The sequence below is a fragment of the Carassius auratus genome, chromosome 49, assembly GCF_003368295.1.
Source record: "Carassius auratus strain Wakin chromosome 49, ASM336829v1, whole genome shotgun sequence".
Taxonomy (NCBI): domain Eukaryota; kingdom Metazoa; phylum Chordata; class Actinopteri; order Cypriniformes; family Cyprinidae; genus Carassius; species Carassius auratus.
The window spans coordinates 1110791-1126109 of NC_039291.1; the positions used below are offsets into that span (position 1 = coordinate 1110791).

General features: G+C 35.4%; 1 protein-coding gene and 1 long non-coding RNA gene across 2 annotated transcripts in view; one reads left to right on the plus strand and one right to left on the minus strand.

The window, feature by feature from the left end:
* Positions 1-15319, minus strand: part of LOC113065892 (dipeptidyl aminopeptidase-like protein 6) — a 98475-nt gene that overhangs the window by 36251 nt on the left and 46905 nt on the right. The window contains exon 8 of the mRNA XM_026237444.1: positions 12546-12666. Coding sequence (XP_026093229.1) covers positions 12546-12666 — 121 coding nt within the window. The remainder of the gene's footprint in view (positions 1-12545; positions 12667-15319) is intronic.
* LOC113066002 (uncharacterized) lies at positions 766-3417 on the plus strand. Its single transcript, XR_003279107.1, has 4 exons — positions 766-975; positions 1806-1867; positions 2211-2268; positions 3060-3417. It is a non-coding gene; the product is annotated as an uncharacterized LOC113066002 (long non-coding RNA).

Sequence of the window (15319 nt, forward strand, 5' to 3'; positions counted from 1 at the left end):
ATAGATCATGCCATATAAATAAGCTGTATTATCAAAAGATTGCACTACTTAAAAGAAAAAAAAAAAAATCTGACCTTACATGTTCGAGTCTTTAGATCTATATATTTTCAAATGTATAAACTAAGTTAGCAAGTTTCATTTGTCACTGCACTGATAAAGCAAGATATTTTATTTTATTTGTCCTCCTTCATTTTTCACATGACGTTTAAATTAGTCATATTCTTCAATCTCTTAACCTTTAGCAAAACCTTTAACCTTTAGTTTCGAATCTCGCTGGGTCTCTTGAGAGAAGTAAATCAAATTTGCTTTGTGTTGCAAGGCTCGTGATTGGCTGTTCGTCAGTGATGTCACACATTCATATGCACGTGCTCCACAAACTCAGGATCAAAGCCTGAGGTGACAAATAAAGTTGATGAACAGCATCATGGTACCAACATTTGGAGAGGTTTGGTTTTGTCAACTCAAGACTAATCCTGTAATGGTACAGGCCCCAGGGTTTTTTTTTTTTTTTTTTTTTACTTAATATATGTATGTGTACTGTGTATATTTATTATGTATATATAAATACAAACACATGCATGTATATATTTTGGATGAATAAGAATGCAAAAGCTGTTGTCTTGTACTTTCCCCTCGAACACACAGTTTAGCTGAATTCACTCTACAAAGAGAGTACATACACTCAAAAAAATGAAATCTGGGTGTTGTTCGATAAAAATAAATAGAGCATTTTGAATCAAATTAAATTAATCAGTTTAAGGGATGTACACAATTATTTTAAATCAGTCTGAACTAAATCCATACAACCTTAAAAGAGCTCAATTCATTTGTGTCGAAACAACAAAAAATAATGATTCAAGTCAAACTACTACTTTTGCGCATGCGCTAATGACAGGAAATCCACGTGACCTCGTCAGTTATCGCGGGCGCCATTATGTGGTGGAGTCCAGTCCATGGTGGAATGCTGTAGAATTGGTAAGTTCAAAAATCCTTTATTTTTTTTGTCTGCATTGTGCTGATAGAGAGTAAAACTATTTAAATCAGTCAGAATTCAACATTAAGCGGATATTTGACAGCTTATTGGATTATTTGAATTACTCTATTAGTCACATGTTCATACTCGATAAAAACATAGTAAATCGATATAAACGCCTGCATGTATGTACATAATTTAACATTAATGCGGTAGTTGCTTAGTTCTAATTCCTGTTGCAAGCGTTATTTTACTAGATTGTTTCAGTTAATGTACTCGGGCTACTGTTGTTGAGCGTACTGTTAAGTGATGCTTCTGTACAAGTAAAGACGAGAAGACTGCGAATTAATGTAAAAACGAATTAACAAACAATGATGTCAATACAATTATATGCTTGATGTTAATCAACTAGCTGCCAGGCGGCGTGGAATACAGTATAGAGCACATGCGTACTAGGCATGTGTCGTTTGACTATGATCGCACAGGATTTAGGGTGCACGCGTTGTAATACGTTGTATTATTGTTACAGTTGCTGTAATTGAATGAGAATGATTTAAAGACAATTTGATATTTGTTTGTATGAAATATAATGATCGAAACTTCCCTTCCGGGCAGCATTTACATTTTATATTGATTTCAGTTATAATGCATATTGCATGGGAAAATCAGCCTCGGTTTCGTCGGTAGAGCAGGATCGCCCGTTTTCTTCAGAATTATTTTGTGTTTGTATATATTATAGTTTTACTGTTGCTGAGCATGTAATAGGTGAAACATCTGTACAGGTAAATACAAGTACACTGCAAATTTATGTAAACATTGTTTTATTTTACAGGTTTTTACAAGAGCTCATTAAATGATATCCTATACTTGGGTTATAGTCTACTTTTTCACATGGTAAGTTGTATTAAGTATGTTCTTAAATGGGTTTAGAAAAAATGGCTCATTATTACTGTAATAAAATAAAGGAAAGTTTAAAGTGTTTTATTAGTGTGTGCTTGGAAATACCTAATGTTTTCATAACCAACATACGAATGGATAATGTAATTTTCTGATTTCATACAATTTGATAGTTATTTTACTATATTGTTTCAGTTATGAAATTAGCTATTACATTCAGGCGACTGCTGCTGAGCAAATCTCTGAAATCTAACTTCAGAGATTTCTCTGTTCAGGTAAAGATGAGAACACTGCAAATTTATGTAAAAATGATTTTTATATTTTTATTTTTATTTTACAGGTTTACAAGAGCAATAAACAGCATCCCATGCTTGGGTTTTAGTAAACTTTTTCATGTGGTAAGCTGTATTAGTGATGTTCTTAAAGGGTTAGTTCAGCCAAAAATGAAAATGATGTCATTAATTACTTACCCTCATGTCGTCCCAAATCCGGAAGACTTTCGTTCATCTTTGGAACACAAATGAAGATCTTTTTGATGATTTCTGAAAGATTTCTGTCCTTTCATGAACAGCGACACAACTGAGACTTTGATGTTTTAATAAGTTCGATGTTCGAAAGTATGATGAACAGATTTAATTTAGGTTTTTACTTGCATATAAACATTGATCAGCAAACATCAACGGAAGGTCAACTGAACCTGATTGATGCCCAAAAACAGAAGCTCAGACGTGCTGTGTAACGAGAATGAACCTCATTGGTTCTCGCATGTCAAACAAACATGCTTATGCTTCCGTTCACCACAACTGATGTGCGAGTTGATGAATGTTTATATGTGAATAAATTGCAAATCTAAATCTGTTCATAATATAAAGCGAGTCTTCAGAGAAATGTGACTAAAGCGCTCAATTTATATGGATTCGTTTTATGATCTCTTTATGTACTTTTTGAAGTATCAAAGTTTCAGTTGCATAGCTGTTTATGGAGGGACAGAAAACTTTCAGAATTCATAAAAAAAAAAAAATTATTTGTGATCCAAAGATGAACGAATGTCTTCGAGCATGACACGAGGGTGAGTAATTAATGATATAATTTTTATTATTAGTTGAACTTTCATATAGATTGTATGTCCTGTTATACTTGGTTATCGATATGATATTGTCAAATAATCAATGTTTTTTTTTTTTTACAGAACAACAGCGTAGACATGGAAAGAGAATGCATCCTCAAAAAGCACTGTGTGTATACATAAAGGAGGACCATCTACAGCTGTTCAAGGAGTACAATGTAAGCAACTGCTTTTCTCTTCTTCACTTTTATGTTTGCATTAAAATCTAACCGTACCATTCTCTACTTACGGTTCGGCATGCACTTGAACCGCGGTCCACCTCTAATGATGCGAGTGCCGTATGCTGCTCTAACGTCTAGTCATGAACGCTGTTGCTATCTTTGTGTAAACAAAACTCATTTAAGCCTTGCTAACTTAAACATTCAAGAGCAAGACGCAAAAGAGAACTGTGAGATGATTTGTGAGTGTGCTCATCCAAAGCGCCCACATGTTTTTTTTTTTTTCAGAAAACGTGCAAATACTGAGTTCTCTTTCAAGTCTTGTGCTTCATAGGCCAAAAATTATATCAACATGACTAGGGATGCACGATATTGGATTTTGGCCGATATTCGATATGCCGATATTTTCAAAATAATCTTGGCCGATGCCGATACCGATATCGATATATATACAAATATATACTGATATATTTAAACTTTAATTTTACTGAAGAGAAATCCATGTATCTCTTCTGTACTGATTCTACCATAAATTTATTATTTTACAAATGTAGACAGACATTCACATCTGAAAAACAGGTCAATTATTTCACTTGGAGAATATCAGTTTGGCTCATCGGCAGAAATATTCATATCGGCCGATACCGATAATGGTCATTTTAAGCTTTTATCGGCCGATACCGATATTGTGCCGATATTATCGTGCATCCCTAAACATGACTGTCTTGGTGAGTATCCTAGCAAACATAGTCTGTTATGTCTTAAGTGAAGTTTTATTAAAAGAGAAAGACATTGTATGTGTAACAGTATGTACTGGATCGTCAAAAAAACTATTCTCACTGCCTGTGTTTTTAATGTTAAATCACACAGGAAATGACAAAGAAATTACTAACTGCTCTTGACTGAATAGCTGATGTTACTTCAATAATGATTAATCTTTAATTTATTCAGTAAAGATAATATGCAGTGTTTTATATTTGATTATCCATTTTCTGTACCTAAGGGGAAGTCGTGGCCTAATGGTTAGAGGGTTGGACTCCCAATCGAAGGGTTGTGAGTTCTAGTCTCGGGCCGGACAGAATTGTGGGTGGGGGGAGTGCATGAACAGTTCTCTCTCCACCTTCAATACCACGACTTAGGTGCCCTTGAGCAAGGCATCGAACCCCCAACTGCTCCCCGGGCGCCGCAGCATAAATGATGAACACTGCTCTGGGTGTATGCTCACAGTGTGTGTGTGTGTGTGTTCACTGCTCTGTGTGTGTGTGCGCATTTCGGATGGGTTAAATGCAGAGCTCAAATTCTGAGTATGGGTCACCATACTTGGCTGAATGTCACTTCACTTTTCACTTTCACTAAAAAAAAGCTACTGTTAGATACCTGAAAAAAACTGAAAAGCACTGTTTATTTTATTTGAATCTTCTATTGTATTTATTTGTAATGTTGCTTGTAGTTTGATTATTTGTTCTTATTAATTGTTCTTATTAATTTTTATTTTACAGTAGTCCAATTTTACCACATTTTATTTGTCTTGCCCAGGATTGCGACTGGATGAATTCTAAAGAAGCCATAGAGCAGATGGTAATGGGGATCTACATAGTCCAATTCATAGACACCAACCAGGGGATAAACCTGTGGACGTTGGTATCCTGATTGAAGGGACCGAGGTTCTCTGCTCTTTGAAGAACGTGTAGCAGTGGCCATGCTGTTTGGACTTACTTACGCCTTGAACCTCAGCTACCCACAAGAACTCAAGGCTACATTTGAGGTCATCCAGAAAGTGTTCTTTATCTTGGATGGACAAAAACTTTCACTAAAGTTACCAGCCCTTAAGAACAAGATGTTGGAGTAAGTTACCTTATGTGTGTATTCTCAAAAGACTAAATCTTGACTCAAGAAGGTATTAGCTGTGCATATACATTGAAATATAATGTTGTTCATCTTGGATGATATTTTTTTGTATTTTTTTACCTGAAAATTTGCCTTGAAATAAGAATAAAGAGAAACTTTTGACATTCACTTTGAGAACATTTTATTTGTGCAGTAAATTACATTTTGATAGACATGTCAACAATTAAACATTTGTTTGATGTAAATAAAGTTGTACAATTAACTTAACGATAGTAGTTGACACAATATTTCTGGTTTTCTAAATTAAGTGATTAAGATTAATTGGCTCAACAAGATTAAATAGTTTATAGATAAATACGATAATATGATTCAAATGAAAATGATTTGATCTTGTTGGTTCAAAATGAATTTTGCTCTTGGGTTCCATTTGCCTAAATTAAGTTGAGACAACACCATTCAAATGTGTGGAAATAGGTGTCATAATTATATTAAGTTAGACCAACGATTTATTTTTTTGAGTGTATGCGTTACAACATGAACTCTTTAAAGTCTGCTGATTTCTGCTTTACATTGATCAAACAAATCCATTGTTCATGTTCCACATGTCAGCCCAAGTATTCCTAACTCTGTGTGCAGCACATTTCTAATATTCTCATTTAAATTCAAAAGAGCCCTAACAAACATGACTTTAGTGTTGTTCATCACCTTCATTGGATTGATCAGGGTAATAACAGGCTTCTAACAAACCATTAGCAACTTAATTAGCTGGAGTTCATTGAGAAGATAATTCAATGAGTGAGAAGGCCTGTGGAGGTCTGATCAGCTCATCTAACACACTAAAGTAATTCGTAATTCGTTTTTATTTTATTTATTTATTTTGTATTTTTTTAGGGAGTAAGGCAATATTGTAATGCATTACTTTTAAAAGTAAGTTTCCCCAACACTGATTATTTTTTTACTATTATATTATTTATTCATATTTTTAATTAGCTCTTTTTTTATTTCATTTTGTTGTCATGTTTTTTTTATTGTCATTTTTAGTTTTTAGTTTTTTTTTTTAATTCAGCTTTAATTTACTTTTATTTCAGATTTAGATTTAGTAACTTATTTGACTTATTTCTCCATCAATTCAATTCAATTTAATCCAATATGTCTATGTAGTTTTTACACTGAATCTAAAACACACACAAACACACACACACACACACACACACACACATATATATATATTATTTGGAACACCTGTTCAATTTCTCATTAATGCAATTATCTAATAAACCAATCACATGGCAGTTGCTTCAATGCATTTAGTGGTGTGGTCCTGGTCAAGACAATCTCCTGAACTCCAAACTGAATGTCAGAATGGGAAAGAAATGTGATTTCAGCAATTTTGAGCGTGGCATGGTTGTTGGTGCCAGACTGGCCGGTCTGAGTACTGTATTTCACAATCTGCTCAGGATTTTCATGCACAGGGCCGGCGCCCCGCACGCACATCACGCACTGCGCATAGGGCACCAAGTGCTTGGGTCGTGAAAAAATCATCACAATAGGCTACTAGTATAAATAACAAATAAAATATTTCTAAAAGCATGTTAATATACAAAAGCAATACAAAAGTAATATAGGCCTAGACCAAATTAGTCGACAAAAAGGTGAATCTCTGTGCCAGTCTCCCTCTGGTGCCACCCCTTCCCCACCTCCCAGTGCTCTGTTCGATTATGTCTCAATCAATGTCAAATTTGGCAGACACCGACCTCAGACATGGCCTCGAAAAGGCACCAAGAGTCAGGGGCGGAAAAAAGAAAAAAGAAGAGATGATGCTCGCGCGTCGCTTGCAGGTAAGACAATATTTTAAATAAAAATGTTCGTTTTAAAAGAATGGCGTTAGGTAACAACGTTATTTTTTCAGTAACGCGGTAATCTAACCAATTACTTTTCCCGTCGTTACAATGTCGTAAACGTTACTGAATGTTAAATGTGGTGCGTATGCATTGTCTGCATATCATTGTAAATCAATGCATATCAATGTATGCATTGATTTAATAAACTATGCAATCCGAAGCAAACCAGGTGGGTTAATGACGAGATAAGCAGTTGTGATTGGCTAATGCAGAGTCATGTGTTTCATGGTAGCCAATCAGAGCCAGTGTTTTTACACACATGCCGGCACACGCTGCAGCGCCAGCGGCGCCAAACACACACACACACACACACACACACACACACACGCAACAGCTACACAGAGATTTGCAGCAGAGATGGCGAGATGGCGAGTCAGGAGCAATCCGATGAAAAGCTGGCATTGTCAAGGTGAAGATATAAGCACTACTTCAAATTCATTGTGGTCAAAGGCAAGAACGTGCATGTGATGTTTACATGTAATGTGTGACACGCATCTACAAAGCTAGTGGCCAAAAACACTTTTCTTACAAAGATAATACTTGAAGTGCAGGATAAAACTCTTGCTGTCTGTTGACGTGCAATAAATATTGAAAGTTATGTACCTGTCTGTTCTACTCATTTCAACTGACTTGTGAAAGCTAAAAAAAAAAAAAAAAAAAAAAAAAAGTACAAATTATCTGACATGTAGCAACTTTTTTTTTTCTTTTTTCTTTTTACAGTAACGCAAATAGTTACTTTCCCTGGTAACGAGTTACTTTTATTATAGAGTAATTCAGTTACTAACTTTTTGGAACAAGTAGTGAGTAACTATAACTAATTACTTTTTTAAAGTAACGTTCCCAACACTGCTGATAGCTGATTGCAGCTACGAAATGTAGGCGTATGCCTCTGTAGGGCCTCTGACAACTGATGCTAGTGAAAATGTTTTATATAGTTCTATAGAATAGCAGAATGGTCTCTTTATAGAGATGTAGTCCCTCTGTTGAGTAATTTCTACTCTGCAGTTATGCGTGGTTATTTGCTGTTTAAAATGTGCACTTTAAAATTCATACTTCATAAAATTTAAACACATATACTGTTATTTGCCCTAAACTTTTTTTGCACTTTTAACTTTGCAGCAGTTATTTTGGAAGTAAAGAGAACCTAACTAAGAAATTCTGAATGGTAGTTATTTCTTTGGTTGGTAGGTGTGTGGGTGTGTGCTTAGGGCACCCAAATGGCTAGCGCCGGCCCTGTTCATGCACAACCATTTCTATGGTTTACAAAGAATGGTGTGAAAAGGGAAAAAACATCCAGTATGTGGCAGTCCTGTGGGTGAAAATGCCTAGTTGATGCTAGAGGTCAGAGGAGAATGGGCCGACGGATTCAAGCTGATAGAAGAGCAACTTTGACTGAAATAACCACTCGTTACAACCGAGGTGTGCAACAAAGCATTTGTGAAGCCACAACAGTCACAACCTTGAGGCGGATGGGCTACAACAGCAAAAGACCCCACCGGGTACCACTCATCTCCACTACAAATAGGAAAAAGAGGCTACAATTTGCACGAGCTCACCAAAATTGGACAGTTGAAGCCTGTAAAAATGTTGCCCGGTCTGATGAGTCTCGATTTCTGTTGAGATATTCAGATGGTAGAGTCAGAATTTGGCGTAAACAGAATGAGAACATGGATCCATCATGCCTTGTTACCACTGTGCAGGCTGCTGGTGGTGGTCTAATGGTGTGGGGGATGTTTTCTTGGCACACTTTAGCCCCCTTAGTGCCAATTAGGCATCGTTTAAATGCCAGGGCCAACCTGAGCATTGTTTCTGACCATGTCCATCCCTTTATGACCACCATGTACCCATTCTCTGATGGCTACTTTCAGCAGGATAATGCATCATGTCACAAAGCTCGAATTTCAAATTGGTTTCTTGAACATGACAATGAGTTCACCTTACTAAAATGGCCCCAAAGTCACCAGATCTCAACCCAATAGAGCATCTTTGGGATGTTGTGGAACAGGAGCTTCGTGCCCTGGATGTGCATCCCACAATCTGTAAGATGCTATCCTATCAATATAGGCCAACATTTCTAAAGAACTTGGTGAATCAATGCCTCATAGAATTAAGGCAGTTCTGAAGGCGAAAGGCCACTTTATTAGGTTGCTTGGTAACACAAATTCCTAATCAGTCAATCACATGGCAATAACTCAATGCATTTAGGCATCTACATGTGGTGAAGACGACTTGTTGAAGTTAAAACCGAGCACCAGAATGGAGAAGAAAGGGGATTTAAGTGACTTTGAACATGGAATGGTTGTTAGTGTTAGTATTAAAAAAAAAAAAAAAAAACTGCTGATTTGCTGTGATTTTAATGCACATTAACCATCTCTAGGCTTTCCAGATAATGGTCTGACAAAGAGAAAATATCCAGTGAGTGGCAGTTGTGTGAATGAAAATACTGTGTTGATTTCAGAGGTATGAGGAGAATGGGCAAACTTGTTAAGAGATGATAGAAAGGCAACAGTAACTCAACCACTCGCTACAGCCAAGGTATGCAGAATACCATCTCTGAACACACAACACATTGAACCCTGAAGCAGATGGGCTACAGCAGCAGAAGACCACACCGGGTGCCACTCTTGTTAGCTAAGAACAGGAAATGGAGGCTACAGTTCACACAGGCTGACCAAAATTGGACAATAGAATATTGTAAAAATGTGTCGTGGCCAAATATCGGCACCCTTGGTAAATTATCAAAGAAGGCTGTTTTCCATATGCATTGTTAATCCTTTTGGTCTTTTATTAAAAAAAAATATATATATCACAAAAATGTATCCTTTCATTGGATAATAAGAGTTTAAAAGGGGGAAATATCATTATGAAGTTTTTCTCAAATACTCGTTTACACTTTGTATGACACAGAGCTGTTTGTAACGTTAGCTCCATGTTTTTTTTTTTTTTTTTTTTTTTTTTTCCAGTAGCATGATAAAAAGAGCTGTTTTCAAATTAGTGTTCATATTCCAGAAACAAGCCAAAGACAAATGCTACATCACTTTTTTTGCAGCAAAATATTTAGTTAAATGCTGCTCTTAATCACATGGGTAAATGAAAGTGTTTTATAGTTTTATTGTAGTATTTAGTATTATATTTAGTGTTACAGAATGTGATTCATGCTGTAATCTTGAGAGAATGATTTACAAAAAATAAATATCAAACGATTTCTTAGATACTACAGATGTAACGTTTAGAGTCGGTATGATTTTTTATTTTATTTATTATTATTATTTTAAGAAGCCTGCTATGTTCATCAAAGCTGCATTTATTAAATCAAACTGTAAAAGAGTTTGTTAAAGCATTAATACTGTGAACTAGTATTACAACTGAAAAGAAATGTATATTATTTGAATATGTTTTCAAATGTAATTTATCCCTGTGATGCAAAGCTGAATTTTCATCAGCCATTACTCCTTCAGTGTTACATGATCTTTCAGAAATCATTTTAATATAATTATTTTCATTATATTTTATACCTTTCTGAATCATAAAACAGCAAATGTAACACCCTACAATTTTTGCAAATGCATAGAAGCAAACCCCGCAAGACTGCAAGAGAGAGCATACGTGTTCTGCCACAGTAAGAACTACATGCAGTTCACTGATTATCCAGGAGTAATTAAAACTCAGCATTGATTATGCAGACTGATTGAGGTAATTAATATGCTCTCTGCAAAGTGATGAACTACTCTAAGAAAGCATACTCACAACATTGCAACAAACCACAGTCTTGATCTTCAAAGTACAGAGAGGAGAATGTGTAGGTGTGAGGTTGATTAGAACACTTCCCTCACTATAACTTTTAGCCACATTGAAATCACATTAAGTAAATGAACACTGTGGATCGTTCGACTTTAATGCAACTCCATAGAGCTGGAGGAATTAGACTGTTCTTGGAATGATGAATATCGGTTGTTTCAGTCTTTTTGGGTTGCCATGGGTAATCTGAATTACCATATATTAACCTTTCCCTAAGCACATCAGGGAACTCCATATCCAGAAGGGTCTGACAGGCATAAACTCCATTGTCAATGAATGCATGGCCACCTGTTTTCCTCGAAACAGAGAACAGACTCTGGATTTGTATTTTACAAACTCAAACTGCACAAAGCTTGATGAATCATTACATATTCAGAGGATCTGCCAGTGAATTTGATAACTGTGAGCCATTCACATGACAATAACTGACTTAATGCCAATGGACTGGAAGTCAAGGACAGTGGGGCACATGTAAACTTGAAACAACAAGTTGGATCACAATGTAAAACTGAGAAACTGAGTTCTGGGATTTCTGAGGTCTGGAGCTGTTATAGAAATATCCTAACCTTAGAATCATATCCTATCTGTTTAAAAGCTAAGGGTACTTATGTCACTTATTCGAATCTTAAGTCCAGAATCAAGATAGGAAGTTACTATATTACAGTCCCTTGGAGTGTAGAGTGCTTTCTCCCCTTAATTTGGCAGAGCTTTGTCCTGTCTCACACAGAGATTGGCGTGATAGCACTTTATTACTAGCATTAAACACTTGTTCATGGCCAAAAATGCAATAGCATTTCAGCTAGAACTCGCTATCAATTAATGTGTCCATATACTATCATCAGCCAGAATTAAGAAGTGGTAATTTTTTTTTTTTTTTTTCAGAAATAAATAATGTATCAAATGTGACTGCTAATCTTGTGAAAATGAACTGTGATTAATTGTATTGAATATACATTTGTGTCCTGTAAATTTCAATTTAATAACTTTACTTGAAAATATCTTGCAAACCTCTTGCCTCTAGTAAAGGTTACTCGTTATTTTCAAGTTTTCATAAATTGGCTTCTGAGTACTTGGATATAATGAGCAACTTAAATAGATTGTCTGAGACTTTAAATACACTATTAAGAAGTGCACTTTGTACCAAAGTCAAATGAAAAGTTTTAAAGTATGAGAAATAATTATTTTGTTGAAATTTGATTTGCTGACTGACAAAATAAAGCATATGCAAATAAAGTTAATGTACAAAGTATATTTTAGTTTATCATAAATGCGAAAACTAAACGTGTGTGTGTGTGTGTGTGTGTGTGTGTGTCTATATATACACACATATAAACAGAGAGACTGTGAGATCAAGAGCATCAGAGATACGTCAGGATGAGTCTCTGCTCTCTTTAATACATTCATCGGCTTCAATTAATAATACGTGTCCATTTTAAGACCTTCAGCACTTAATAAACTCATGGCAAGGGTCGCTCTCTGCAAAATGAACCCAGATTAAAGTTTAAATGGGAGACTCACAGCACAACCATGAAAATCCACAACCACTGAGTCTTTTCAAAGGCAGTAGTGCCTTCTGGAAGATGCTGGGATATTGATTTTTATTTCTTTGATTCTTTGACAGAATCTATCACCATCAAAATCTGCCTCTTCTAAGTTAGATACAATGCAAATCACAGTACATAATCTTTAAAGATGCATATTTACTTTTGATTTATTGAATGTTCATCTCATGTCTAAGTAATAAAGGTTTTTCTTGCCAGTATTGTCCTGACAAGACCTAATTTACCGCAGGTTTGCAAGGCATAGAAAACAACTGTCCATGTTTTTATCCAAATATTTCATACCTTCATAAAGCCAGTCGCTCAGGCCGTTGAATATTACACCCTCCTTCCCAGTAGAAACAAGACGGATGGATCGGTTCTCCACAGTGGCCCGATAGTAGATGTTATTCTCAAATATAAAAATCTAGAGAAATGGACAGAAACAGATTGCAATCAAAATTTGATGGATAGGTCAGGAGGGGTTTACTGGTTATGACATTTACAGTGTGCATGGAGAACTTTAAAAGGGTCATATCATAGTTTTTTTCTGACATTTTTCATCTACGAGGTCCATTTATAATATTAGTAAGTTGTTTTTGTTTGCACCCTCTCCCTAACCCTTGGAAACAATCTTCATTTCTTCATTCAAAGCTTTTATACCTTTATTTTTGAGAGTAAAAGAAATCAATGAATCCATAATGGTCCATAATACACAATGTTTTCTCCAGGGAAAAGGTCCACCCCGTTGCCCTATCACATTAAAATCCACCAATATATCTGTTTAAAATATTTTGGACTGTTTTAACTTACCAGCTGTTCTTGATCTGTACATATTTTTTTATTGATTCAGAAAATATTACTTTTTTATTGGACAAATACATTTGATGCATATAGGACTTGTTTGAAGTTTAAAAACAGCTTAATAATGAGATTATTTATTACAAACATGCAGCCTTTTTGCATAGAAGACATTAAATGATGGACTGGTGTAGTGTGGATGACTTGTGGATTGCTGTGATGTTTTTATCAGCTGTCATTCTGACAGCACCCATTCACTACAGAGGATCTATTGGTGAACAAGTGATGTAATGGTGATGTAATGCTGAATTTCTCCAAATCTGTTCTGATTAAGAACAAACTACATCTGGCATAAACTGTACATTTTCAGTTTTGGGTGATTCAGTTGAAATCAGACTGAAATAATAAGATTTTTTTTTTTTTTTTTTTTTTTTTTTTTCAATTAATATCATCATGTGTGAAATGTAATTCATATATGTCAATTAGTCATTTTATTTAACTCAGGCCTTTACACAAACTGTCAATTTGTATTTGCTGAAGTGAGGGTCAGTATCCAAGCCAAGATCATAAAACATACAGTGGAGTCTTTTACTTATAAAACAACTTCCGTGCTAACTTTAAAAATAACCTCTGCACTCAAAAATGAAATGAACGCAGTCTAAGCTTAAGATAGACTGAAAAAGAAAAAGGTCCTGTGGGAAGATGATAGGACTTTTAAATCAAAAACCTTCCTTAAAATGGAAACATTCAGTTTAAAGTTTCAGATACTTACAACATATGAATATAATTCAATATATGTTAACCAAATTAACCAAACTAAAATTGATGTAGAATCTGAATAAATTATTAATTATCTGAACAAAAGCTCATACATCTATCTCTCTTAGCAACTTTCTTTTTTTCTTTTTTCTTTTTTTTTCATCTTCCTCCTTTCGAACAGGATTAGTTTTCCCTAAAGGAGTCAGGTAAATTTGTCTTTCACACATACTTTGAAATATCAATCCTGTCTGAATCAAACATGCCAGTGTTTTGCTTGCACAACCTCTGTAAAAAATAAAGCGCAAATTGCCCAGTGTATTTTTTTTTTCAGCTAATCCGGCAGTTTATTTTCCAAGATAGGAATGTCTGTGATTGCAGTATTGTACCCCTCCCTGCCCCCTCATTTACTTTGACTTTCGTTGAGTACTGTAATTAAATCTAATTTACTTGTTGTGCCACCTGGTGCAACCCCATTACATATTTAGATCTTTTTGCTAATGTTATGATTAAAATAACTGTTGGCGGTTCCAGTACTGCTGTTAATTAATTCATGTATTCCCTTAATGGTATAAAAATATTGTATACACTACTGATCTTATCTTATAAAAATGCAGTAAAACATTATTGTGAAACATTATTATAACTTAAAATAACAAAAAATGTGATTTAGGAAGCACTTTAGTTTAGGGACTAATTTTCACCATTAACTATTAGCATACATACAACTAGCATATTGGGAAGCAATTATTCATATATTATTTTGCATGAAAATATTTTAGATCCATTAATTCTTCCCCATACCTAAACTTAGCTACCTTAACTTGACTATTTTACAAATATTTTAAATTGTAATAATATATTAACAATATTGTTGGTGAGCAAAGGTTCCCTTTCAAGGGATCTTCAAACTGCGTCTTCTAGGGGGCACTATGCGGAACACCTCATTGTGGCCGGGGCTGAAGTATACATTGAAAAAACACCAACTTGTTGGCCGGCGACAGCACAACTATAAACAGGCACTGGGAGAACACGTCATTCATGACTGTTTGAAGCGTGCATCTGAAAGGACCGGTAAGAGCAATCTTTCTCTGTCTATCATGGTGACTACTAGCAAGCGTTTAGATCATGCCGGCATTATTTTAAAGCTGATGACACACGCGATCTTTGTGTCATTTGTTTGGGTGAAGAGCAAGCACACAATGTCTTTGAGGAGGAAATCTGCGTGCATTGTGAGCGTTTTTTTCAATGAAAAAGCTCCGCTCTCGTTCATCTCTCTTTCCGAGGAAAGAAAAGGGAAAAAAGTGGCCATCTGCTTCCCATGGTTCAGGACCCGCCGCTGCTGAGGCACAGAGGAGAATGAGCTCAAGAGAATTTCAGGTGGATCTGTCTGAATGGTTTAAAGAGGGACTTTTCCTTTTGTGTTCATAATGACGGTGGACGAGATAGAGAGCCTCGGGGGGAAGGTGTTATATTTTTAACACTTTTCTGATACTGAGGTTAGTGCTCTGCTGGGTTTTTTT